At 47.2% G+C, this 27,939-nt stretch overlaps 1 protein-coding gene across 1 annotated transcript in view; it reads left to right on the forward strand.

The window, feature by feature from the left end:
* The first annotated feature begins 7,136 nt into the window (after positions 1-7,136).
* Positions 7,137-27,939, forward strand: part of CES1 (carboxylesterase 1) — a 29,407-nt gene continuing 8,604 nt past the window's right edge. The window contains exons 1-8 of the mRNA XM_025447611.3: positions 7,137-7,360; positions 11,577-11,781; positions 15,138-15,282; positions 17,128-17,261; positions 19,474-19,627; positions 21,309-21,413; positions 22,399-22,503; positions 25,235-25,273. Coding sequence (XP_025303396.1) covers positions 7,309-7,360; positions 11,577-11,781; positions 15,138-15,282; positions 17,128-17,261; positions 19,474-19,627; positions 21,309-21,413; positions 22,399-22,503; positions 25,235-25,273 — 939 coding nt within the window. The 5' untranslated portion in view covers positions 7,137-7,308. The remainder of the gene's footprint in view (positions 7,361-11,576; positions 11,782-15,137; positions 15,283-17,127; positions 17,262-19,473; positions 19,628-21,308; positions 21,414-22,398; positions 22,504-25,234; positions 25,274-27,939) is intronic.

Below are 27,939 nucleotides of genomic sequence, written 5' to 3' on the forward strand. Positions count from 1 at the left end.
AAAAGTTGCCGTGAATATTTTAGAACATGTCTTTTAATGACTACATACGTGCACTTCTCTTGGATATTTACCTAGGAGTGACTTTGCTGGGTCACCAGGGTTTTGTATGTCAGCTTTAGTAGGCACTCCAAAAAGTTTTCCAAAGTGGTCGTGCAGACTTGCCCTCCTACCAACAGAGTAAGAAATTTCCAGCTGTTCCATATTGTTGTCATACTTGGTATTTTTCTAAAAGGTTCTTCCACATTTATCCTTATTCATTACTGTATATTCCCTTTCTTAGCTTTGCTATAATGCAACAATTGATTTACAAAATTGCATTCCTATGGACCATTGATGGTCAGTTAGTAATAGAAGTGCAGGGACAACTCTGACCACCATCCAGGCCACTAGTTAGGTGACCAGGCATTGGCTTCATCAAAGGTTTTTTGATCCTCAGGGAACATCTTCCTTTTGACACTGAAGTCTCTGGACAGAAGCCACACTATGTTGATGTTGCCAAGGCTCTTATGATCTTCTGTTGTAATCAAGTGATTGGATTCCCCAGATGCCATCAATTCTGGAACTAGCAGAGGCAGAGCACATATGAGAACTTTGGTCTGGGGATAGGAAGAGGGGAGAGCTGGACTCCCATAATTTGCATAATTAGGGGCTATCTGTACCCCTGCTTTCATAGATATCCAGTAGCTCTAGATCCAGAGGGTTTTCTACTGCCTCAACTTTGAATGTATTAGTCTGGCTTGGGGTGGGAGGGTTCCCCCCTCATGCATAGATTTTCCCTTTCTCTGTTCTAAAAGCAGTTGTCACTCCTCTGTCCACATTCTTGCTTCTAAAATGATGATGTCATCAATATATGTTTGTCCACAGCTACGTAGCATTCCATAGTAGGGATACTTGATAACTTATCCAGCCGGTCACTATAGCTGGTGACCTCAGATTGTTTCATAGTTTTTACTACTGTCAGCATCACGGAGGTGGACCATCTGAGGTATACATCTTTGGGCTCATTCAGAATTATTCCTGGTTAGAGACTAGTTTGGACAGTGGAGTCGCCCCTTTGGAGTGTTTGGATGGTTTCTGCCAAATTGTCCCCAAGAAAGCTTGAACCAAGTTTCTCACTCATGGCAATCATTCTTGTTTTTCCATACTCTTGTCAATATTTGGCACAACCATTAAGCTTAACAGTGGCAGAAGTCCCTGCCACTTTGATGGTGGCCATCTGAGTGTGTGATTTTAATTTACATGTCTCGATGTTTGCATTTACCGGAACATGTTGAAATGACACTTTACATGTGTGTAGCCTGAAAGGCCCTTGGGACCTGGGTCCCTGGGCCCTTTCCTCCACCACACACCTCCACCCCCGATGTCTGACTTGCTTCCATAGAAATACAAGGAGGCACAGGGCAGACAGTGACTTGGGGTTGGGGTTACATCTCCCTACCCCCAGCTGCCAACGAACTCACTAGGCATTCTGAAGATTTCATGACCCCCAGGACCTTCTAAAGTGAGAACCGAGGGCCAGCCTTGGTAGATCCTGGGATTTGGGCAAACCATTGTGCAGTCCAGCATTTTGGAGATGCTGCTATCGTTATTCTTGGCTGAGGCCTATGGGAACCCAGTGGGCAAGCTTTCTCATGCAGAGAATTTAGCCTTCTCTGGAGAGGAGAACTCACCTCCCACCTCCCAGTGAATATTTAAGAGGCACCCTCTTGACCTCTCCAGTGGCTTGCCTGCTTCTGCCAGATTCTACTTTCAGAAACACCCTTTTCCTCTTGTCACTCCCAGGATTAAAGACTTTGAATTGTCCAGCATGAAAGCCAGCTCTCCTTAGCTTGCCACTTAAGCCTTCTGTCCTCCATTTGCCTTTCTGGACCAAATGACCTCCTCAAGAAGTCTCCAGAACTATCTTGTACCAGTGCTAACATTCTCTCCTCTTTGTTGCTGCAAATCCTGTTCATCTCTTAATGCCCTGCATAATCAGAAGTCATGGGTGGTTTGGGGATTCATAGACATAAACTCTTAACAGTGCTCTGAGTAAGAAAACACACAAAACACTTTTCTCATTCAAGGTCACTGTAGCACCCAGATGTCTATAACACAATCTATAAAAACAATTTGAGTTTGCTGGACCCTTCCCAGAATATAATTCAATCTTAACTTTCCAGGGCCTCCATTTTTATGTGTCTTTCTGATTCACCCTTTTTCCTTCTTTATTCTTAAGAGGCTGAAGGAGACTTTTATAGAGTAGCTTGAGCAAGCAGGGACTAGGTTTACAATCAGGCTATTACAATTTAAATAAAAGAACTACAGACACTCATTGTTTACCAAAGTATAGTAACTTATTCCTGCAGTTTACGTAAGATGACTTTAGATGGTGCACAAATAAACTTTAAAGCATTACATAATGGTTATGTATTTATTTTGCTATATGTTGGAAAAATATCTCTAGTATCAAGTTTGTGATTTAGTGGATATTATTATCTGTGGCAGGAATTGCCATTAAAATCTGTCCAAGCTTCCTATGCACACAACCAGACCAGATTTCCTGGTCTTCCTTGCAATTAGATTAGCCATGCGGCTACATTCTTTCCAATGGAATGTGAGTAGAGATGAGGAGTGCCACATCCAGGCCTGGCCCAACCCCCCGTTCATTCCTCTGTGCTTCTCTTAATTCCAACTGATAAGAATTGGCACCCATGACAACATTAGAAATTATGAGTTAAAAGTGGTAAAGCTGCCATGATCAGGAGTTGGCAAACTGGCCCTTGGGCCAAATTTTGCCTGCCACTTGTCTTTCAAATAAAATTTTATTGAAACACAGCCATGTCCATTTGCCTAGGTGTTATCTATGGCTGCTTTTGCTACAACATCAGATTGAGCGGTTTCCACACAGACCATATGACTCACAAAGCCTAAAGTATTTACTATTTGGTCCTTTACAGAAAACTTTTCCTGACACCTTGGTCAGATCACTGAAGGACAGCTACCTTGTTCACTGAACAGAACCATATTCCTCTACAAAAGCCAAAATAAGCCACTGAAATTCTGGGACTATTTGCAACCATAGTTTACCCTACTCTCACCATATACTCTTACTCTGCAGAAGCTAATTAGGCAATCCCGTGTGATTGCTTGATGGAGATGGCATGAGTGTTAACAGTTGGAGACGAAACATCTCCAGTTGTTTGTGCCTTTTGGAATGACCCATGGCTAGTGAAGCACTCCCTTCCAGAAGCCACCCACAGGTCAAAATTTCCCACAGGTCCTCTGCCTCTGTCAATCCTAGGACATGGGCTCATATTTCTTTGTGTGCTTATTTTAGTAGGTACTCTCCATGCGTCTGTTGCATAATTTGTTGGAGAGGTTTGGGGGATAATTTGGAGGCTTCAGAGGTGTCTTCTCCCCTAAGATCTGGCTTGAGAGTTAAGGCCAGTTTCTAGGATTTTACTCCTCAGAACATCTATCTCCACATGAGAAACCTTAGAGAGTTTCCCAGGGGAAAAAGCAATAATTCCCACTGAAGAAGAAGAGCTATATTATTTACAGAGCTAATAAGATGCAAGGAGATCATACACATTAAGCAAAACTGAGGTCTGGTGTGAGGCTTTGTAAGCTCCACCCATTACTCTGCAGAATCATCATGAGTCAGGAATGGGCTTCCAGGCTGCAGCCAGACATGGCAAGGTCTGGGAGTGGCTGCCTCTGTTTGCCGAACTGGCTAATGTCACAAGCAGACATGTAATTAAACAGTGGGATTGAGAGAATAATCAATCCCTACCTTTTATATTTTACCAAGACACCCTACAGTTTTGTTTTGTTTTATTTTTTAAGGCTGAGAACCAAGGCTATATTCCCAGGCTGCAAAGATGAGCTGGTCAGGGAAAAAGGTATAATGGTTATGCCTAAATGTGTGTGTGTGTGTGTGTGCGTGTGTGTATGTGTGTGTTGTGCTAAGGGATTTGAAACAGTCTTGTTGTCTGCTTAGGAAGACAAGCCAGTTGTCTCATGTGGATAGAGATAGGGGTCCTCTTTCTTAGGGTGGTCTTTATGATTCATGTTTCTTTTCTGGATGAAAAGGAGGAACCCCAGCCTAGGTCAATCATCATGGAAATAGTCACCCCTGGGGACTGACTCTAATGCTGTCACAAAGTCCTCACCTCTGTCACAGTGCTCCCCTCACTGGCCTGCCGCAATGGCTAGAATGAGTGCAAATTAACATAATTTTTTGAATTTGGGTGGCCAGATGTTTCATTTTAGCTATAACCTATGGCCTTGGCCAAGAACCCATGAAGTTTTTTGAATGGTGTCATGTACTTTTTGGCTGCTGGTTGTCCAGTTCTTTCAGATGTCAATATTGATCTGGCCTGGACAAGAGCAGGCTTGCCAAGTGACACCGGGAAAGTAGTGCAAACATAGAGAAGGCACAGCCACCTCTTGACTGCACCAGCCTGTAACCCTGTTCCACATCTGCTTCCTCTCCATTGACAAGAACACATCTCATGTCTTCAGCTAAATGCAGGAGGATTGGGGTGTGTGATTCCAGGCTGGACAATGACTTCTCAGCAGAAAGTCCATCTTCCCTGGGAGAGGGGTACCATGAAGACTGAGCTAGCAGCAAGCACCTCTGCTGCCCAATCCCTACCTGGCTCAAGAACCCTAGCACTCCTGTTTCCACCCATCCTTCCAGGCAACCTGAGGGTCCAGCAGGGGTCAGCAGGGAAGCGTGGGAGCTTTGAAGGGTGGAGGTAGAGAAGTTACCAGGAGAGAGAAACCACAGGAACTCACCCACAGGTGAATCAAACATGTGCTTAAGAAACCAACAAAGTCATTCTGTCAACAAGGTTTTGACAGCACAGCAGAGTGTCTAAGAACATTACACAGTTTTTTGCTCAATCTCCAGTTCTCCCAATACTTGATGTCTCTTGCCTGGCTGAGTGCCAAGAAATTAATAGTATCAATTCACAGGGTCCCTTTGAGAACCAAGTGAGGTACTGCATGCAAAGCGCTCAGCATCTTGTTTGCCACACGGTGAGCCCTCAATGACTATTTGTCACACAAATGCCTGGATGACTAGAAGTGGCCAATATAAATAAGTAAAAACACAACACAAGAGCCAGGAAATGGCTGCTGTAATACAAATTAGATGTATAACCTTACAGGACGTTTTCTACACAAAGGTATGCTTTTACTAAAATGGGATATTATACATGACTGGGTTGTTAAGTATTTCTTTATTTTATTGAAAGATAATTCATGGGACGTTGGGGTGGCTCAGTGGGTTTAGCATCCAACTCTTGTTTTTAGCTCAGGTCATGATCTCATAGTCCTGGGAAGGAGCCTGGTGTCAGGCTCTGAGCTCAGGGCAGAGTCTGCTTTCCCTCTCCCTTCCCCTTGTTTCTTCTCCCTCCCTCTAAAATAAAAAAAGAATAAAATCTTAAAAAAAAAAAGATAATGCACATGCCATAAAATTTACCTTTTTTAAGGTCTACGATTCAGTGTTTTTTTAAAAGTATATTCACATAGTTGTGTAATCATCACTGCAGTCTAAACCCAGAACATCTCATCAATCCACAAAGCAGCCTCCTACTTGTTATTAGTCATTTCGCATGCCCTGTCCTCTGCCCTGAGCAACCTTTAATCTTTTTGTCTCCATGCATTTGCTTATGCTGAACTTTTCATATAAATAGAATCATATAATCCGTGGCCCTTCTTGTTTGTGGCTTCTCTCATTAGTATATGGTTTTTCAAGTTCACTCATGTTGTAGCAAAGATCCATACTTCGTTTCTTTCTATGGTTGAATAATATTTCATTGTGTGGAGAGATCACGTTTTATTTATCCATTCACCAGTGGATGGTCATTTGGATTGTTCCCCCTTTGGGGGTATTAGGAATAATGCTGCTCTTTGGGTCTTGTTTTTGAATGGATGTGTTCTCAGTTATCTTGGGTAGATATACCTAGAGTGGAATTACTGGGAATATAGTAATTCTATGTTTCAATTTTGAGGAACCACAAAATTGTATCCTAAAGCAACCTCAAGTATTTTATAACCTGTTTTCCCCCCTTCATAAGAAATCATGACTGTCCATCCTTGTCAGTAAATGGGGCGTGAATCACTAGTCTGAGTGCACAGTATTTCCTTAGCCAGCTGTACCAAACTGCATTTGAAGAATTCCCTTTTGTTGGACATTTAATGATTCTATGAAACAGGCTTTGAACATCTGCCTTGTGCCCTCAGCAGATACACGACACTCTCCCAGATATACCTAGGGCACTTTGCATCCCTGTTTTGGTTCTTTCACCCTGTGCAGCAGCCTACCAAACACACACCATATGTCTTACCCACTTCATGGTGAGCTCCCCTTGAGGAGAAGGAATATCACTTGCATTCATCTCTGTACCCATACCACCTAGCCTAGTGTCCCACATTTGGTAAATGGAGAATGAATGGAATAATAAATAAATGGAAGGATGGATGGATGATTAGAATCAGGGACTGTGGAGACATAGGGTTCATTCACTGTAAAAACATTCTATCCAAAGATCCCTGCCTGGAGGAATAATGCATTCCCTGAACCTGGAGGTATGTGACAGGAGGTTGAGTCACTTGGCATAAATATTGTAAAGTTAATTTAGACATCAAAAGGGAAACCAGATGGGGCACCTGGGCGTCTCGGCTAAGCGTCCAACTCTTGATTTTGGCTCAGTTCGTGATCTCATGGGTCATGGGATCAAGCCCCACGTGAGGCTCTGCCCTGGGCAGAGAGTCTGCTTGAAGATTCTCTCCCTCTGCCTCCCATCCCCCACACTCTCCCCTTCCAAATAAATAAATAAATCTGTTTTTTTAAAAAGGAGGGGGGAGAACTGATGAATTCAAGGTGCTTCCAAACTTGAGATATTATGGAAAAGTAGCCCAAGCAGCAAAGATACGTTTGTCCTGAGTTCCCCTGCTGAGCAGCTACGGGACTGGCAATTGCTCTAGAAGTTTTCAAGCTTGTTCTGAGAACCTTGGACCAAAGCCTCTCCCTCTCTAAAAGCACCTGTCTGCTCCTGCCTGCCTTGGGAAATTCACAGTGCCCTAAGGTTAGAGTCCTGCAAGGGAGAAACCCTTATGTAACAGGCTGCTGGACAGGTCTGTGGCTATCTGTAATCAGAGACTCAGGCCTGTTTGGATGAAAGAGGGTAAACTCTGCGTGGGCGTGTCCTAGAGGCCCTGCAGCGGTCCAGAGCAGCAGGGCAGAGGGGTGGGACCTGCACTGACTCTTTAAGTGATGTGGGCTGCTTGACGCCTTGGAGCTGCAATCTCACCACGATGTGGCTCTTCGATCTGGTCCTGACCTCCCTCGCCACTTCCATGGCTTGGGGTAAGTCTTCCTGAAATAAATAAATAGCAGGGCACATTTGTAAATACTTGTTGGGGCACAAGGTGGGGGAAAGGCTGGGAGGGGAAGGGTAATGGCAGGTCTGGTTCTGCAGCAGCCCGTGCCCTTTGGACTTCACCCATCCCATGCAGGAGGGCAAAGAGCTAATCTCATGCCTCCCGGATGAGGGGTTCCAGAGGGCTCGGTGTATTTTCTTCTTAATTATTCATCTGTGTATGGCTAGATCATGGACAGTGGCCTAGGAGAATATTAATAGTAGTATCCCAGGCTTTCTGCAAGTTGCATCAGGTCACTCTACCTTTAGGGAAGACCTACATTAGCATACTAATGGAAAAACGAAAATCTTCCTTGGATTTCTTTGGGCTACGATAACAAGTACTAATGTAAGTCTTTCCTAAAAGTGAAGTGGCTTCATGCAACATGCAGAAAGACTAGGATAGATAGTCTTTGCTTTGTGCCATTTCAGCTTAGGAAATGTTTCATAGGAATGCTCAACCTGCAGACGGCAGGCAGAGGACCTGTGTGGACTGAGTGGATCTAGAGTGTGTAGGTTTGAATCGCAGCTCAGCACTTACTAGCTGGCTGTCCTCAGGCACCAAGTGTTACTTTTCTGTGTCTTGGCCCCCCAACCCCCAACACGGGAATGATGGCAGTAGCTATGTCATTGGGCTGCTGTGAGGATAAAAAGGTTGTTTCTAAAGAGTGCCTGGTATGGAGAGTACAAACAAAAGATTCATAAATAAAGGAGTTGTGTTTTTTAAGGTTTTATTTGTTTATTCATGAGAGAGAGAGAGAGAGAAAGAGAGGGAGGAGAGAGGCAGAGACACAGGCAGAGGAAGAAGGAGGCTCCATGCTGGGAACCCGACGTAGGACTGAATCCCAGGTCTCCAGGATCATGCCCTGGGCTGAAGGCGGCGCTAAACCATTGAACCACCCAGGCTGCCCAAGGAGTTGTTTTAAAGTGTAGTGCAGTAGTAGAAAACTTGAAGTATGACAAGCCCAACAGATCAGGAGCCAGCTGCCATAACTTGCCAGGAGGAGGAGGCATGCCCACCACCATCTTGCACCCTGACGTGCAAGATCAGGGTGGGTCAGAGGGAAGAGGAGAAGGGAGGAGGAATTTGTTGAAGAGCCCTTATCATGGTTGCCAGGGGAAGGAAGAGGTGAGACAGGATAAGCAGGTTTAGAATTGGCAAACTAACCAATTTCAGTGAGTTCTCAGGCACAGAGGCTGCCCATCGTTGCCAGGTACCTGGCCTTGGAGCGATGAGGGCAGGATGGTAGTGGCTTGGGGTATCCGAGGAAGATTTTTAAAGAAGGTGATTGGGGTACCGGCTCTGCTTGCTGGAAAGGAGGTTGATTTCTTTCACTAGGGTTGGCTAACTCTGAGAGGGGCTGTCAGCAAGGCTCTAGATGTCAAGCATCAGCATCCACAAACTAAGACACATAATTACTACAAGAGTGTAAGGACCTCAGAATGCTTCTATGCCAGTTTATAGGCAGGGGAACAGACTCAGAGAGGGAAATGTCTTTGCCTAAGGTCTGCTGGAAAATCATGCTCTGGAATCTGTCTGTGGCACATGAATGGAGAGCCAGGGCTATGAGCATCAGAACCGTGGGGACCCAAGCCCCATCTGCACTTGACCTACATTCTAATAGTAACACTATCAGAAACCTGGTACTGAACTCAAGGACAGAGCAAGAACCGAATTAGGAGTGGCTTGTTTCCTTACTGCTGCTTACCTCCCGGCAAGGCCATCCCATTTCCAGCTTTAGAAAGCCCATATGGGTTATATCTCCATTTCCTGCCTTCTTATCAAATGGGCATGTTGTGAAGGTGAATTTAATTGAACCAGAATGTACATCTGGCACTTAGAAGGTGCTCAGCCTATAAATCTTACAAGTATACTTATGCAATATACTGTAAATCTTAATGTGTACTTATGTAACACAACATGTTTGCTAACTGCTCCTCTTGCCATAACTGTTATACCTCTTACTTCCATCCACCCACTTCCTCAGCGTTGCCCGTTGGGCTTCTGTCCACTTTGTCTCTCTTGCAGGTTACCAATGGATATTCTTCTGTAAAACCTAATCTGGATTACCCTTTCATGCTCTGCCCACACTCTTTGAGGGAGAGGGTGACCTTTAGTCTGTGTCTAAAAGGGAGTGACTAGAAGGATACCATGCTATAAATCATTCCAGATGAGGGAACTTACACATGGAGGCTGTTGAGGGGCCAAGATCAAGAGTCTGAGTGGCCACTTGCACATGCAAGTTGAGGCAGATCACAACAGGTGGAACCAGGACTGGGGTGGGAGTGGCAGGGAGACAGGGGCAGCTCAGTGGGGAAGAGTTGCCTGCCCCACAAGGATGGAAGAGGTAGGAATCTGACCCCAGGTCTCTCTCCCCTTTGGACAACCCTGCTCATAGCCACCAGGAGAATCCCCTGCCAGATGATGGGTGTCACTCTCTCATATTCCAGAACTGTTCATTGCTGCTCATTTACCCACTAAAGCCCCAAACCTTAGCCTGGTACTGAGGCCTCCCAGGCCTGATCCTTTCTCACATCCCCATGGACTCCCTCTGGCTCGAATGGGCCCTGTGTTCTTCCTTGGGCCAGCCTTGCATTTTGCCCTCAGAGCCTAGCCTCTGCTCTGCTTTGCACCTTTATCCCTCTCTCTCTCTCTCTCTTTTTTTTTTTTTTTTTACTTTTTCTTTTGTTAATTTAAATTCAATTAGCCAACATATAGTGCTTCATTAGTTTCAGATGTACTGTTCAATAATTCATCAGTTGCCTATAACCCCCAGTGCTCATCACATCACATGCCCTCCTTGATGCCCATCACCCAGTTACCCCATCCCCCCACCTCCCCTCCAGCAGACCTCAGCATGTTTCCCAGAGTTAAGAATCTCTCGTGGTTTGTCTTCCTCTCTAATTTCTTCCTATTCAGATTCCCTCCTTCCGTTATGGTTCTCTGTACTATTTCTCATATTCCACATATGAGTGAAACCATATGATGATTGTCCTTCTCTGACTGACTTATTTCACTCAGTATAATGCCCTCCAGTTCCATCCACATCGATGTAAATGGTAGGTATTTGTCCTTTCTGATGGCTGAGGAATGTTCCATTGTATACATAGACCACATCTTCTTCATCCATCATCTGTTGATGGACATCGAGGCTCCTTCCACAGTTTGGCTTTTGTGGACATTGCTGCTATGAACATTGGGGTGCAGGTGTCCTGTTGTTTCATACATATATATCTTTGGGGTAAATACCCTGTAGTGCAATTGCTGGGTTATAGGGTAGCTCTATTTTTAACTTCTTGAGGAACTTCCACACTGTTTTCCCATTCCCACCAACAGTGTATGAGGGTTCCCCTTTCTCCACATTCTTGCCAACATTTGATGTTTCCTGTCTTGTTAATTTTAGCCATTCTCACCGGTGTAAAGTGGTATCTCACTGTGGTTTTGATTTGTATTTCCCTGATGGCAAGTCATGTGGAGCATTTTTTCTTGTGTCTGTTGGTCATTTGTAAGTCTTCTTTGGAGAAATGCCTATTCATGTCTTCTGCCCATTTCTTGATTGGATTATTTGTTTATCATCCCCTCTTCTATCTCCTGCTGTTTGGTACAACCTCTCCCACTGCCAGTCCCAGCTCTAAGGGCACTGCTTCCACTGATGCCACCAATTTGAAGGCATCCCTGCCTCTTCTGATCCCTGTGGGACTTTCCTGGTACCTCTCTCAGGTTGCTGGCCCTTTCCTTCCCCCATGTAGGGTCGTGTATGTTTGTGAATCATACTCCATACAAGGGTCAGAGATCCTGAGAGAAGAGACTGCCTTCTGTTCATGCTTTCAGCCAACATGCACCTCAGTGCCCAGGTCCCAATGGATAATTGTTTCCAGAGGCTCCTAGGAGTGGCAACCAAATGGCTTATTCCTCTCAGCAGCTCTTCTTCTTGCATTTCTTTTTTACCTGATGCAGTTCTACCTCCAATTCCAATTTGCTCCCCTAGATCATGCCAAGTAAGGAATGACAGTTAACCTCATCTCTTTACATGGAATAAACTGAGGCCTCAAGGGTTTAGGTGACTAATTCAAGGTCACAAGCTTAAAGCAAGAAGAACCACTTGGAGCCCAGGTCAGACCTCTTGCGGCTGATGTGTCCTCTTAACTCTGGATGTCCCACAGGGTACCCGTCCTTGCCACCTGTGGTGGACACTGTGCAAGGCAAAGTCCTGGGCAAGTATGTCAGCTTAGAAGGATTTGCACAGCCTGTGGCCGTCTTCCTGGGAGTCCCTTTTGCCAAGCCTCCTCTTGGACCACTGAGGTTTGCTCCACCACAGGCTGCAGAGCCATGGAACTTCGTGAAGAATACCACCTCATACCCTCCTATGTAAGTTGGCATCTTTCAGTGGGCCTCAACGTGAGACAGGAAGGAGCCAAGGCAAAGTGCTGAGTGGCTTTGTTCTGAAATCCCCAAGCTGTTGTAAATCTTGAAAAACCTTCCAGAACTCACAGCAGTCTAGAGCTTGTTATTCAACAAAATGTCCTCCTTATTGAGCACATTCTAGGTTTCCTAGGATCCATGATTGAGCAGAAAAGTATCCCTACCTTCATGGAGCTTGCATTCCAGCGGGGGTGGGGGAGGATAGATGACCAACAAAAAAACCCACAAATCAATGAATAAATTATGCAATATGTGCCTTGGGGACAAAAAAGAAATCGAGCAAGTGAGGAAGATCAGATTAATGATTCTGTTTATTCTCCTGCCTAGAACTTTGCCAAAGCTGGGGAACAGGGGTGGAGTAGGCGTGTGTGGGTGGAGAATGCTTTGGGGAGTTGATCCGTAAAGTTCTCAACTCCCAAGTGTGTCTAAGTACCTAATCATGGAGCAGAGCAAAGGTTGGTGTGTCCCAATTACCATGACCAGACTAGGCAAAGATGCCCACAGATGCCTCCCCTGGCACCTCAGATGCCTCCATGTATCCATTCCGACCTTATTCACCTCAGCAAGGGCATTCTGGAAATTTCCCAGGTCCTGCTCTTTGCTGCCTTCCTTTCTTCTCTTCTTCCTCCCTCCCTCCCTTCCTTTCTTTTGTTTTAAAAAATAATATTTGCTCTTTTTATTTCCTGATTGCCATTGTAATACCTACCTATTACAGAAAAGGAAGTACAGGTCAGTAAAAGTAAGAAAATGAAAATCACATACAATTCCTCCACCCAGAGAGAGAACCGCTAATCATATTTTAGGTTCTGTTCTTCCAGTCTTTTATCTGTGGCATATTTTCTCCCTTAAAAATAGAATCCGTAAGATTCTGCACTCAATTCCAATGTGTGGGTTTTTCCCCACACACCAAGAAATAATTATTCAACACCAGCTGCTTCTCCTATAATTCAACTAATTCTTACACTGTTCTGCCTGGAGATAGTGTCAGATCCCACAGGTCAAGGACTCACCCACAAGACTGTTCTCTGCTTTTGATATCAATCACGAGTCCAAGTTGCCATCTTGTGACCTTGGCTATAAATCATAAGTTCCTATGACTCCCTCCTTGGGTTCCATCAGTTGGCAAGAGTGGTCACAGAATTCAGGAAACTGGTTAATTCACTACATTACCAGTTCATTACAAAGGTTATCAGGGGATATGAATCAATAGCCAGATGAAGAGATCCATGGCGGGGAGGTCCTGAATAAAGAAGCTACTGTCCTTCTAGAGTTGGGGGTCCAGTGTAGTGGCTGTGGAAGCTTTATTTGGTTCACCAACTTGGAAGCTCTTTGAACTCTGTCCTGTGTGTTTTTTTAAGGAGGCTTTGTTATGTAGCCATGACTGATGAAACCAGTGGCCATTGGCCACCATTCAACCTCCAGCCCCACCCCTGCTCCCCAGAGGTCAGGGAGAAAGAACTGCCAAGTCCAACCCTCTAATCACTGGGTAGTTCATCTGGCAACCAGCCCCTAGTCTTAACAGTGATCAGAAGTCCCCTTATTAACATAATAAAGATATCTTTATTGTTTCCTTCACAAAGGAAACACTAAGGGTTTTAGGGAGCCTGTGCCCAAAATGGGTTGGAAGCAAGATATACATTTATTGTAAATCACAATATTGCATCACATGATACAGATAGTTTGGATGCCTATTTTGCTCATTTACAAATATATTAGGAACATCCTTCTTTGTCATTAAATACTGTAGCTGAACTTGTAATAGCTGAATTACAGTGGGTCTTGGATCATAATCTTGGTCTCTTGTTTGGGATCATTAAATTGTTCTTGATGTTTTTGATAGTATAAGTAGCACTCTAATGAATATCCCGCAGCTAAATCTTCATGCACACTCATGAATATTTTCGGATAAGTTTGAAGAAATGACATTTCTGAGTAAAAGAGTATGCACCTTCTGTTTACATTTCCTTCCAGAAACGTTCCAGCAACACTCCTTCCATTGATATATGAAAACCTCCACTTGCCAGACCTTTGGCAATGCTTGGGGTTATTTGAAAAAAATGCCTTTTGGCTATTGGATAGGCAAAACAATAGTAATTATTATTTTCATTATAATTATATATAACTTTCCTATTTGTTCTGCATTTATTTGAACACTAGTGACCTTGAACTCTTTTTCCCTTTTTTGACATTTGATTTTCTTTTTTTATGAATGTTTGGCTCCTTGCTCTGGTGATCAGGGGAAAGGTCCCTTAGGATGAAAATTAAGAAGTCATTTTTGGGGGCTCTGATTTTGCCACTTGGCAGCAGAGTGATTCAGTGGCCTCATTGAACACAATGGGGCCAGTGATATCCACATTCTGGTACCTTGAGATCTGGAAATGTTCTTTAGAATGTCCTTAGAAATATCATGTACTACATAGTACAGATCTTTCTGACTGTGTGACCTTGGGTATGTCCTCTAAACTCTCTGTGCCTCAGTGTCCTCAACTGTAAAATGGGGAAAATAATAGACTCTGTGTTAGGGGGCTTGCCATGGGAGGATTAAGTGAGTTAGTACATAAAGAGCACTTACAGCACTTACAGCACCTGGCATGCTGGGAGGGTCATAAATCTTACCAGTTTTAATCTGTGCTGGATCTTTAAGATCCCTTATCAAGGAAACGAATAGTGCTTGCCTGGGATGGATAGATTTTTAGCATGTCAGTACTCAGGACTTCAAGATCCTTCTGGAAATCACTTCCCTCACATAGACCTGGCAGGCTGAAGCCAAAGCAGGCAACAAATTCGCCCAAGGTCAGCCAGACGATTTGCAAGTGAGGCAGGACTAGAACACAGTTCTCCTGAGATTGCCCCATATGTATTTCATCCCTGACCTGCTGTGGGTCCTAAAGGTCTGCCATTTGAGTGACTTCTCAGGGATTAAGAAAGGCTGCCATGGACTAGAACATGCTTACCTGGTGGAAGACCTGTTTACCTGGAACCCAGCTGGGATGCATCTGGGTGTATAGGAAATGGTCCACTCCCAGGTGGTCAGTGTGGGGACAGCCTCCTGTCCTTGACCCAGGTTATCTCAAAGACTCTAGGAAGGGGCCAGGTACTAAGCCTTCTTACTACACACAGTCCCAGGATACTTGAGTGAGCCTCAGGGGCCTCCACCCCCACCCCCCACCCGGGAAGCCTCCTCACCATCCCAGGGTCTCCAGCCTGGTAGGAAAAACTCTATTTAGTAGCCTCAACCTGCCAGGAGACATCTTGCTCAGCTCTGAGTGCAGCTCAGAACTTCCTTGCCCTCCCCTCCCCAGGTGCTCCCAGGACGCAGTGGGAGGTCAGGTGCTCTCAGAACTCTTTACCAACAGAAAGGACAACATTCCTCTCAAGTTTTCTGAAGACTGCCTTTACCTCAATATTTACACTCCCGCTGACTTGACAAAGAACAGCAGGCTGCCGGTAAGCAGAAGGTTCCAGTCTTCTGGTGTCGACTGTAAGAGGGGGAAGGCAGCTTGGGTGGGAGCTGTTCTGGGGACCCCAGGGCTTCCTAACCCACCACAGCCAGACCTCGTGACCACAAGAAATGCAAGCTTTCCGTACCTCAGTTTCCCCTAGTGGCAGACGTAGGGGCTCTGGAGGGAAGTAGCTATACTTCTGCCATGCGTACTGTAGCTTTTCCAAATTGTTTTTTTTTTTTTTTTGCTGATAGAAGGACCAGAATGATTACTCTCAGAGATAAGCCAATCTTTCCTGTACAGGTAGAAGGCCTGAGGCCCAGAAAGGCAGGGACGGGGGTGTTGAGATCAAACGGTGGGATGGGCAGGACCAGAGCATAGGCCTTCTGAATTCACACCAGTGCTCTTGGACACAGACTAGGAAGTGAGCCTGTGGGAGCCCTTTCCTCAGCACATTAAGACACTTCTCTAAGAAAGTTCCAGGGTCCCTGAGAGGTGTTGGGCGAAGAACCCGGGCGATCCAGGCAATGCATCCTTTTGCCTCTGGCCAAATATCTGGGATTTTATTGTATTCCTTCCTTAATGGCCTTTGGCACGGCTGATGACACAGTGAGTCAGCATTTCTAGAATAAAGGAGGCCCAGAGATGGGGGCAACTCCAGACCCAGGCTGGGGCTTGGAGGAGAAAAGGAGGTGATCCTTGGGGTGGAGAGGTGTGGGGTTGTTAGCACCCAGCCAGCTTCCAGAAGCACACCTGTGGGGAAGGGCACCTGTGAACTTGTGAGCAGAAGTTAGCACTGCACATGCTTGGCTCAATGAGATGGGACCTGGCCCTGCTTCCTTAGAACAGGCTAATCACCTAGGAGTATTCAGTGATGCATATCAGGCTTTGTCTCTGCTGGCAAGTGCGCAGGGCAAGCACTCCTGAAGCACTAGTTAGAGTCAAAGGGAGGATCTTACTCCTATCCTAGCAGCAGGCCCACTGCACCATGGCCAACGGCTGCAGCGTGCTGGGTGGCTCAACAGGTGGGCTCCAGGGCCAGACCATGTGGGTCCAAGTCTGCTTCTGCTGTTTATTAGCTATGTGACCTCAGGCAGGTTAAGTGCCTCAGTTTTCTTATCTGTTAAGGGTACAGTATTAGTCCCTCCCTCATGGAATGTACTTGGCACATAGTTTGTGTTACAAATTCTTTCCTGGCTCTTTGAGCTCTTACAATGCCAGAGCCAAGCATGATGAATAGCTCTATCTACCCTCACCCTCAATTCTTACCACTGTCCCCGACATAGAGTAGGTCCTCAGATCACATTAGTCAAATGATTGAAGACTTACTGGAGGAGGTGGATTTTAGGCTGGGCTTTGGATGGGTGGGATTTGGGGATGCAGAGGAGGCAGATGGAAGGCATACTCAAAACAGATCCCATTGGGGGCCTGAGAGCAGTTTAATTCACCACACAAGACATAACTAAGATGAAGCTGAAGTACAGGGCTCTGGCGGGCAGAGTAAGCCCAAGGGAGGGGTCAGGGCATGAGAGCTATGACAGTGTTGGGAACAAGATGACACACCATGACTGTTCCCATGACGATGCTCTGCGGTGTGAAGAGCCTGGTGGCACCAGGGCTGGGGACACAGGGGTAGCCAGGATGTACTGGGTGGGGTAGTGGCCTGCGCCCCACTTGGGGGTACTGGGGAGAACAGTTGCCTGCTCCAACTTTGCTGGGGACTGGTGCACTTCCGGTAATGACCTCCTTGATTCACTGTCAAGAGGTGGGCAACGAAACCAGACAACCTCCTGAGGTCCTGCCTGGTGCTGCTTCCTCTAACGGGCTCGGTTGCTTCCTTCTTGTCCAGGTGATGGTGTGGATCCACGGAGGGGGTCTGGTGGTGGGCGGGGCATCAACCTATGATGGGCTGGCCCTCTCTGCCCACGAAAACGTGGTGGTGGTGACAATTCAGTATCGCCTGGGCATCTGGGGATTCTTCAGGTAAGATTCTGGACAGCCCTCACTGCACACTGGCCCCCAAAGCAAGGGTACTAGGTGTTCAGCTCTAGCCATGTCAGCCCTCAGAGAGATCTTTGCCAGGGTCCCTAGTAAATTGGGATATATTGGTCCCAAGTCCCTTTGTAATTGGGCTCTACTTACCTTCTCGTCCCCTAGCCACACTGGGCCACTTACTTCTGAGTTTTTCATAGGTGCTGTTCCCTCCAACTGGAATGCCTGTTTTAGATGACAAGCTTCTATTCATTCTGCAAGGCCCCACCCAGATGTCACCCCTCTGAGATACTCCTCTTTTTTCCCCCTTGGGCTGTCCCAGCACATCACACACCTCTGTAGAAGCAGTTAGCATGCAGTACAGCCCTTAGAGGCTTACGTGTCTTACCTGGCAGGAAAGGAAGGAAGGAGCATCCTTGAGGCACAAGCTCAGTGCATCCTTGTGGGTAAAGGAACAGGTGCCTGGAGCTGAAGATTGGCAGAGCACCTGACCCCAGCAGACAACCCTCCTGGGAGGCATGTCAGGCCCACTCATCCCATTTCCTTTTGGGAATTTGGCACACCCATGGGTGAAGGCAAAGAGGCTTCCCCAGCGAGTGTCCTTGGGGCAGGAACCAGTGTTCCCGCCGGACACAGGTACCGTGAGCCTCTCCTGAATTCACTGGCCACTGCACCTCCGACCCTGAGATTGGGTGCTGGGTGGGCTGGGGGAGGGGTGGGCTTCTTACCCAGGGGAGGATTATCTCAGGTGAGTCATATCCCCAGGGTATATCACCTTCATTGAGACCCCTCTTCTCTCCCACTTGTGGGCTGTCTCTGCTCCCCATTACAATAACACTGCTACGTTAGCTCTTCCTGCCACTCCTCCTCCCCATCTACCCCCTGCCCACCCTGGTCAGGGTTCAGCTCCAAACATCCTGCTGTATTCTGGCCGAGGTCACTGGTGACCCAACAGCGTTTGGGCCAACCTTGGGGACATCCACATGTGATTCCTCACACATGGTCCTCCAGCCTCTGTGTACATCTCTCTGCCCGTCTCCACTGGTTCCCTGGGTGACATCAAGAGCCACACTAGGAGCTCCCTTATCAGCCCCTGTGTCTCCTTTGAAACCCAGATGTACCTCGCTAACTACCACCTTGCATCTGTTGCCACCTCAGAAGGGTACCTCACTCCACGGGGACAACTTGACCCTTGACTCCCACTGTTCCTTCCCTGACACTTTCCTACTTTGCCCACAGCACCTCCTCTTGGCTGCTGGCAACACCACACCCCACTTCTACCTGCGTGAGATAGAAAGCTTGTGGTCAGCCTTGACTTCTTTTTTTCTCACTCCTCACATCCAGTCAGGATCAGCGGATCCTCTTGGTTCGACCTTTAAAATATATTCAGAATCCAACCACTCTCACCTCCTCCCTTATGCCCCCTAATCAAAGCCCTCCGTGTCTCTCTCCTAGAGGGTTGTAATAACCACCTACTTTTATAACCTGCTACTTTGATGCTATGTCTGATCCACACAATAGCCAGAGTGATCATTTAAGACATAAATGGAATTTTGTCATTGCCCTGAAATGGCTTCCCACATTATTGACGATGCCATCAAAGCTCTTACCAAGGCCCACAGAGTCTTTTAGCTGCATGTCCTACACTTCTATCCACCAGACCCCAGGGCATTGTACTGCCTGTTCCTTCAGCCTGGAATTTCCTTCTTTGGATATTTTGTAAGGCTCATGTGCCCATTCATTCAATGAATTCATTCATTCATTCATTCATTCATTCATTCTTTTCAAGTGCCACGCTTCCCTCAAAGAGACCTTTCTTGGTCATGTGATCTGAAATAGGACCCCACTGCTCCACCTCTGTCTTTTCCCTTACCCCATTTTATTTTTCCTGGAAGTACTTTCACTACCTGATGTTATTTATCTGTTTGTTTGTGATCTGTAGTGTGGGCTTTGTATAGTCAGAGATTTTGCCTATTTTGTTCTCAGATGTACCCCTAGTCCTTAGAACAGTGTTTTGCACAAAACATATGTTCAGTAAATAGGCGAGTAAATCTAGAACCCTACAACAGAACAGTGTTACAGGAATGGAAGACAGAAGAAGACTCTTGTGGAAGGCTGGCCTTTTTCTAGAAGGCTCACTGAGAGCCCTCAGCTTCACCTATGCCATGAAATCTGTGTTCGCACCACTGCCCCATTCTTACAGCACAGGGGATGAACATGGCCGCGGAAACTGGGGTCACTTGGACCAGTTGGCTGCACTTCGCTGGGTTCAGGAGAACATTGCCAACTTTGGAGGGAATCCAGGTTCTGTGACCATCTTCGGAGAGTCGGCGGGAGGTGAAAGCGTGTCCGTTCTTGTAAGTGTTCCCAGCCCTGATATAGCTGCTCCTGGGACCCCTGGGAGCCTTTTGATCAATTAGCACCTTTACATACAAGGCCTGGATTCAGGGCTACCCTTACTCTGCACAGGATCAGTTGGTGGAGGGCTCATGGTGAAACTCTCCTTGGCCCCCAGGAGGCTCAGAGCCCAGGCTAGCATCCTGGGCCTTAAGAATCTCTGGCCACAGCTACAGCAATGATACTCCTCCTCTTACGTGGTAGAGCAGTCTCTCCCTCTCTCTCTCTCTCACCTTCCTACTCATGTTAACATTGGGACTCACTTCACTTCTCCTGGCAAGTAGAGGTGGGTATAGATTCTGAGCAAGAGTTAGACAAAGTGCCACTGTTCAGCCAGAAGCCAGGTCTGCATGTCAGGGGGTGGGAGCACCAACAACAGGTCGGGGCCTCCCACGAGGACAGCCACCTCTGGGACTGAGAGGTGGAGCCAAGCTGGGGGGATCAGGGAGGAAGGCACAGCGGTGTAGGCACCTGGAGCTCCTGGGGTCCTGGTGTTGGGGGAGTGGGGATGTGGGGGGGCTACTGAGGGAAGTAGGGATGGGAACCAGATGAGAAAGTGTTAGGAGCCCTAAATACCCTCCAGCTCCCTCACTGTTGAGCAGAGGGTCAGCTATGACTGTATTTTTTGACATATGTATCAGTTTCCTTATTGAATATTCAGAGGGAAATGTTTTTATATTTTATTAAGTGGAGGAAAAGGAAAAGTATAGATGAGTCCAAAGAAGAAGAAAAAAAAAAAAGCATTACCCAGGGAAGCTCACCACAGACATCTTGGGACTTATCTTTCTAGTTCTTTTTCACATATCTAGCCATCTACTGATCTATCATCTGCCTACCTATGTTAAGATTTTTTTTAAAAAAGAATTTATTTATTCATGAGAGACACAGAAAGAGAGGCAGAGACACAGGCAGAGGGAGAAGCAGGCTCCTTGTGGGGAGGCCGATGCAGGACTTGATCCCCGGACCTGGGATCACACCCTGAGCTAAAGGCAGTTGCTCAACCACTGCGCCACCCAGGTGTCCCCCTCTTAAGATTTTTAAACAAAAACCTTCCTTCACATGCATATCCTATAACAGAAACATTTCCCTAAACATTAAGTACTGTTCCATTAATATCATTTTGTTAGATGTTCCATGGGATTCCATGGTATAGATTTGAATAGCCTTCCACAGTAAAAATGAAAAATCGTTTATTCTCTCAATCTCATAATATTGGAACCTTGAGTTATTTCCAATTATCTTATAAACGTTATGAGCATTCTTGGAAATCATTGTGTGCCTCCATGATCTCTCTTCTTAGAATAAATCCCAAATAATGGAAATGGGGAATCAGAGCTGTGTCTTCAGAGTGTTGCTAGGAGTTACCACGCTGTCTTTCAATGCTTCTGATGTTAGAATCAGCGCATGCTGCACAATTCCTGTCCTTCCCTCACTGTCCTGCTGGCTCCCAGCTCAGATTCTCTGGGAGAAGCTGAGCCCCAGTGTCAGCCTGGGAACAGGCCAGGCCAGGCGAAGACCTGTCGTGTTCGCTGAATGCCAGAGTCTTCAGGGGAACGGGTGGGGCAGAGCTAAGGATGAAGTAGCTCTTGAAGATCCCCTCCTCATGAGCATAAACTCTCTTCCGATCCACTCTCCTGCCAGGTGCTATCTCCTCTGGCCAAGAACCTCTTCCATCGGGCCATCTCTGAGAGTGGTGTGGCCCTCACTGCTGCCTTGGTTAAGAAAGACATGAAGGACACAGCTCAGGTAGGTCTCATGCTGGACCACCTCCACACCCTTTGCCCTGCTCTCCTGGAATCTTCAGATGCCTTTCTGGCCAAGGGATCTGCCTGGCATCCTCTAGGAATCACAGACGTCAGAACAGTTGTGTGGAAGGGCAAAGAGACACCTCAGCCAGCCTCCCAGTTTTACCACTGAGCAACCTGGGCAGACAGTGGAAGCAGCTTGCCAAGGTCACTGAGTGATCAGGGCAGAGCTGGGAACTCAAACACAGGACTCTGGGCTGCCAGCGCAGCACGCTGTCCGCTGAGCACTCTTCCCAAAGTGTGCCAGGGCGGGTGCCAGGCCGCACAGTAGGCAGTGGACCGCCACTGGGTCTTGTCTCTCTCAGGATCTGAGTTCTGATGAACCCATTTGCAGCACGTGAGCCTGGAGTGGCTCTTCCTTAAGTGCCTCGGGGTTGGGGTGGGTTCCTGGGGAACTCATTCATTTATTCATCACATAATTTTGATACAGTCAGACATCAGGCAGCCTCATGAAGTTCGCATTCTATCAGAGAAGACAGATTAGTGATTGTGTAATCACACAGATGATAAAATCTCAACTGACAAGAGCAGTAAGCAGAGGTATCTGATGTCATAATGCAATCCAAAAGGAGCCCCTCATCTACCGTGCAGGGTGAGGTTATCATGAACGGCTTCCTGAAAAGAAATTTGAATCCGGGCAGTGTGATTCTGGATTCCACGCCCTTAAGCCCCACTCTGTGTTCCTCCCTTTAGACGCTCCGTTCTGAGATCCTTCTGCCCATTTTAACAGACATAAGGTAACAGAGACAGAGCTTGTTTAATTGGCATGAGTGGGACTCAGAACTGTCACCTGCTGGTCTAGAGTATTTTCCGCTCCCCCCCTCCCCCGCAGCCTTTGGAAATGAAGGTTGGGGAAGAACACCTTTTTATTGATTGAGGGAAGGGACATGGCTCTTGAGATCTGCCGTTGCTTGTGATCTCTGCAGCAAATTGCTGTCTTTGCTGGGTGTAAAAGCACCACGTCGGCTGTCCTTGTTCATTGCCTGCGCCAGAAGACGGAAGATGAGCTCTTGGAGGTTTCACTGAAGTTGGTAGGTGTATTCATTCGAATGACACACAAGCCCCCCACCCAGATTGTCTTCAGTATTTCAACTTTCCCCTTGCCTCTGCCCTGCAAAAACTACCTGGGACAGTGTCTGGCCACCAGGGAACAGTATCAGCTTCTGGATCTGAATGGGAATTTCTTTTTTTCTTTGTTATTACGAAGTATCTCAAACACTTGCAAAGTCGAAAAACAATATAATGAACAAATGGTAAAATAATCTCTCACCTCAATCAAAACTTACTATTTTTCCATTCTTGTTTCTAAATGTATTTTTAAGAAATTAAGTATCACATATTCCCAGAGGTAACTACTGTTCTGAATTTTGAGGATGGGATATTAAGAACAAAGAGTTTAAGAAAGGTTGTCACAATGTATCTTGCTTAATTTAGAAACTACCTCAATTATAACCCAGGGGAGGCTCAGTTTTCTAACTTTTTTGAGACTCTGCCTCAATTGTGCTTTTGTGTATGGATAACCATACATCCACCCACCCATCCATCTATCCTTCCATCCAACCACCATTCATCCATCAATCTATTCATCATCTTAATATCCATCTATTCATCTACCAGTCTATCCAATTCATCAATATTCTTTCATCCATTTAATATCAATCCATCCATAACTTTCATTCATTTCAATCATCTATGTCTCATCCAACCACCATACAGCTTCACTCCATCATTCAACCATCCAGAATCAATGACCCATCCATCACCTAGTCTGCTAGTTATTATTCATTTATCTACCAATCCATCCAGTTCATTTACATTCTGTTTATTGACTAGCTCCATCCATCATCTAGCCATTCCTCCATCCATCTGCCTATCTATCCATCTGTCCATCCCTCCATCCATCCATTTTAGGTGAATGGTGATAACTGGGTGGGTGATGCAGACATTAATCAGATATAGTCTCTGCTGACAAGGAGCTATCCAAGGAGAAAGACATTCATATACTTCATGGGTTAAGGGTGATGGAAGTATAGAGGGAGGAAATGCTCATAATAGTCAGCAAGGATGCTTCACAGAGGAGGTGACATTTGAGGACTGGATGGATGGCTATGACAGTGTGTCATCATGAGGACATGCAGAGAATACAGCAGGAAGGCACAATAAGATGGGACACCTGGGTGGCTCAGCAATTGAGCATCTGCCTTTGGCTCAGGTCATGATCCTGGGGTCCCGGGATTGAGTCTTACATTGGGCTCCCTGTGAGGAACCTGTTTCTCCCTCTGCCTGTGTCTCTGCCTCTCTCTCTCTGTGTCTCTCATGAATAAATAAATAAATCTTTTTTTAAAGGAAGGCACAATAGGAACTATTCCCACTGTGGGGGAATATTCTTTATTCAAAGAATAAAAACACAACCGTCTCTGATTCCTGGGAAGAAGCAGGCTTATTTTAGCAATTCTCCATTGGCTTCAGAGGACCCAGCTTATAAGGGAGAGTTGGCAAGTTAGAAAAAAAACCCCAGAGAACATAAGAGCCCATGATATCCTTGTGAGATTTTTCTGAGATCCTGTAGAGTGTTTCCATGATTATCCACTCTCCCAAAACACACACAAACACATAGGCACACAGACACACACACACACACACACACACACACACACACACCTCTGACTGGTAAGGCATTCTTTGGATGCACTGATCACCTTATTTGAGCCTGAGAAACCAAGATGCAAGCTGCAAGGCTACATTGGAATCAGATCAGACAGTAGAGTCTAGTGCCAGAGGCCTGGCCCAGGGGTCCAGGAGTCTCCCCAGGAGAGAGGGGTATTCCCGAGGTCACATTCACACCCTTCCCCCAAGAGGGAATAGTGAGCTGACAAGCTCACTGAAATTCACCTCACTCTGTGCTTCTCTTCATTGCATATTTGCTGAGATTACACTGATTGTAATGTTACCCTGTAGCTAATAGGTCTGCCAGCATACAGCACTGAGTGACCAATAAGTAAGCTTGTGTAAGTCAGGACTTTCTGATGCAGGATGAGGAAATTCATCTCAAAGTACCTTGAGTGGAAAAAGAATAGTGTTATAACAAAATCTTCAGGTAACTAACTGAAAACTATAGTTCAGGAGTACATGGCTTCAGGCATGGCTGGATCCAGATGCACATATGACATTATTAAGAATATATCTGCTCTATCCTTCAGCTTTTTTTTTTATTCTCTCTCAGTATTGGCTTCACTGTCAGGCAAGTTTGTTCCCTGGGGAGGCTAAAGACAGCGATAGCATCTAGACTTATACTGTATCTGTTTAGACACCATTCACAATAATTCCAGCAAAAGTTTTGGGGTAAAGTCTGTTGGACTGACATGGGTAAGTGCCCATACCTGAACTAATTTCTGTGATCAGGGAGATGGGGCACCCCCGGTCATTTATAGATGCCTGGATTTGTGGGGCAAGAGTGGCGAAGAGGGAGGCGCCCCAAAGGATGACTGGGGTAGTGTTGCCAGGGGAACATGAGGGGGAAATGGGTGGAGGGCAGGGCAGGCAGGAACAGCAGACAGATGGCCTCTCCAGCAGTCCCCTCCCCCAACCCACACCTACACCTGTACCTCTACCCGGGGGAGCCAGTATCCTGCCCACTTCCTCTCTGCCCAGCCAGGCTGGCACCGGGAGGGAGAACATGACACCTTTGGCGCACTGTTCACAAAGATCGGCTTTTGTCCCTGGAAGCCTTCTCATGCACACCCTCTGTCTTTGTCTTCACAGAAATTTTTCACTCTTGATTTATTTGGAGACCCCAGAGAGGTAAGGCTTTTTGGTTTCTTGATTACAGGTTTTAAGTCTTGATGTATGATTTATGCTCCAGTTAAATATGAATGAAAAGAATCCTCCCCCGTGGCTCATGGTGACTCCTTGTGTCTACATTGCCAAGGCCCAGAGAGGGCCAGCGACTTGCCTGGATAACACAGCAGGTGGACCAGATGCTGGACTGGAGCAGATTCCCCTGACTCCCGGTCCAGTGCTCCCAGTTATCAACTCTGTGTCCCCTGGGCCCAGCCTGCCCCCTACTCCTTGTTTACATTTCCCACTCCCAAAAATGCCCCTCGGGAAAGGACTGGGCTAGAAACTTCCACTCTGGGGTGGTAGAGGTAGCTGGGCGACGAGTTTCTTCAGGGGTCTTCCTTGAGGAGCTAGGTCTTTCCCAGGAGCCTGCAGAGCCGATTAGCTGTGCCAGCCACGCTGTTGGCAGGGCCCTCCAGAAGGGACCGAGAACCTCAGACCTGAGAACACCGCCTTCCCCGCCACCCCCGGAACTCCGGGAGCCTCCCCACCACCTTCTTCCTCCCCTCCTGCCTTCCAGCACCTCCACAGGTTCTGAGCCGTTATCTCGCCGCGGCTGCCAGTCCTGAGCTCCCGGCTCTCCTGGGCCCACGGGCACCTCCCTTAGGACGTGTTGTCAGGATTCCCTGAGATTCATTCAGCGAGATTTTATTAGAATTCCCTGTGGGGGGGCCCAGATCCAGGAGCTGGGGAAATAGCAGTAAAACAGGCAAAACCAATCTAATCCCCTGCCCCTCGGAGTGAAAGGAGGGCTCAGTAACAAGGTTTGCCGTGTTGGGCGACGGTCCCCCTACGGAGGATGGGAAGGTGAGGAACTGCGGTGGTTCGGGTGGGCACGCGGGGGGCAGGGGATGGCCCCAGCTAGGGGACCCTGGGGCCGAGTTCTGGCAGTGGGGCGGGAGGCAACTGTCAGGAACCCCGGAGGAAGAGTGTTCCCGGCAGAGGGCCCAGCAGCTCCCAGGGTCCTGGGCCAGGAGGCCGGGGTGGCGGGCGGGGAGGAAGCCGGGGGAGAACAGCCAAAGAGGAAAGAGAGCTGAGGGTGCTTCCTTTCAAGGACTCGGATTTTGATTTCAAGTGAGATGGGAAGTCTTTTTTTTTATATAAATTTATTTTTTATTGGTGTTCAATTTGCCAACATAGAGCATAACCCCCAGTGCTCATCCCGTCAAGTGCCCCCCTCGGTGCCCGTCACCCAGGCACCCCCACCCCCCGCCCTCCTCCCTTTCTACCAGAACATGAGAGACTCCTAACTCTGGGAAACGAACTAGGGGTGGTGGAGATGGGGTCTTGAGAGGGTTTTGAGCAGGGGAGTGCGTTGACTGTGAGTTTACCAAAGGGCTTTGTGGTTGCCGCGGGAGCTGAAGCCCGGGCTGGGCCGGAACCAGGAGCCGGGCTGGGAGGCCCATCGCAGAGGGGGTGGAAAAACGGGGCCAGAATCCAGATAATTTTAAAGTTGTGGCTGACAGGATTTGCTAATGGACAGAATGTGGGGCAGAAGAGACAAAGGGGGGTGAGCATGCCCCTGGGGTTTGGACTTCAGCCTGGCGGCGCCCAAGGTCCACACGGGGCAGCCCCTCGCAAGCACCGTGGAAGGCAGCGATGGTGCCGGTCAGCCTGATCGGATCGGGGCCCCCGCTGCCTCTCTCCTGGACTCCAACCGTCTTCCACCTCTACTTTTCCTCTGCACCCTTGCCCCACGATGCTGCCCTGCCGGGCTGACCCTTGGAAACACAGGTCAGGGCATATCACCTCCTTAAAAGACTGACCTTCCTTACATAACAAATGCCCTCCCTCCTACAGGATTATTCCTCCAGAACATATCGGTGTGGTGCTATGTGCCAGGCATTGTGCAGAGCATGTGCTGCACCGCCTAACCCTCCTAGGCCAGGCCCACACTGGCTGTGGCTTTGCACCCCTGTTCTGCTGAGTCACAATCGCTTGGCAGAGCTTCTCCTGTGGCTGCCAGGAATGGCCTGTCATTCAGTGGCCCTTGCAGAGCAAGTGTCCGGAGCCACAGGTCTCAAAGCCTGGGATTCGTCCCATTCCACCTGTCCTTATCTGGTGGCGGGGAATAAGGCACATGGTGTGTGGAACTGGAAACATGGCTCATGGAGCTGGTGCCTATGGGAGGGCTGCATAGCACTGCCAATGAGTAACATCTAAGGGGTACTGAGCTACCTCTGGGTGCCGGGTGGTGTGCTGAGCGTCCTGTGAGTCCTGGCACTTAATCCCCATAACAACTCATCTTACAGATGACAAAGCTAAAGCTCAAACAGGTGAAATTGTCCTGAATGACCAGCTAGTAGGTGGCAGAGCCAGGATTCAAGTCCAGACAGTCTAGCTCCCAAACTGATGCTCTTAATAGCTATCGTAGCCAAGTACGCAATCTAACTATAACCAGCTTCCTGAGTGCTGTCATGAGAGTCTGGTGCCATCGAATCCAGGCCCATGTGAGTAATTTTCAGCAAAGGTAGCACCTAAAATGAAGGTGTTTTTCAGTGCAATGTGAGCCCATCCTTGATGCTTTTAGTCCTGCCTTTCGTCTCTAATAGGAAGTCAGGTCTCTGCGTAAGCACCTTGAGTGATGGGGAGCTCACTACCTCCTTGAAGCACTGTTTATCTGTAGCAGC

The sequence above is a fragment of the Canis lupus genome, chromosome 2 (genome assembly GCF_003254725.2).
Source record: "Canis lupus dingo isolate Sandy chromosome 2, ASM325472v2, whole genome shotgun sequence".
Lineage (NCBI taxonomy): Eukaryota > Metazoa > Chordata > Mammalia > Carnivora > Canidae > Canis > Canis lupus.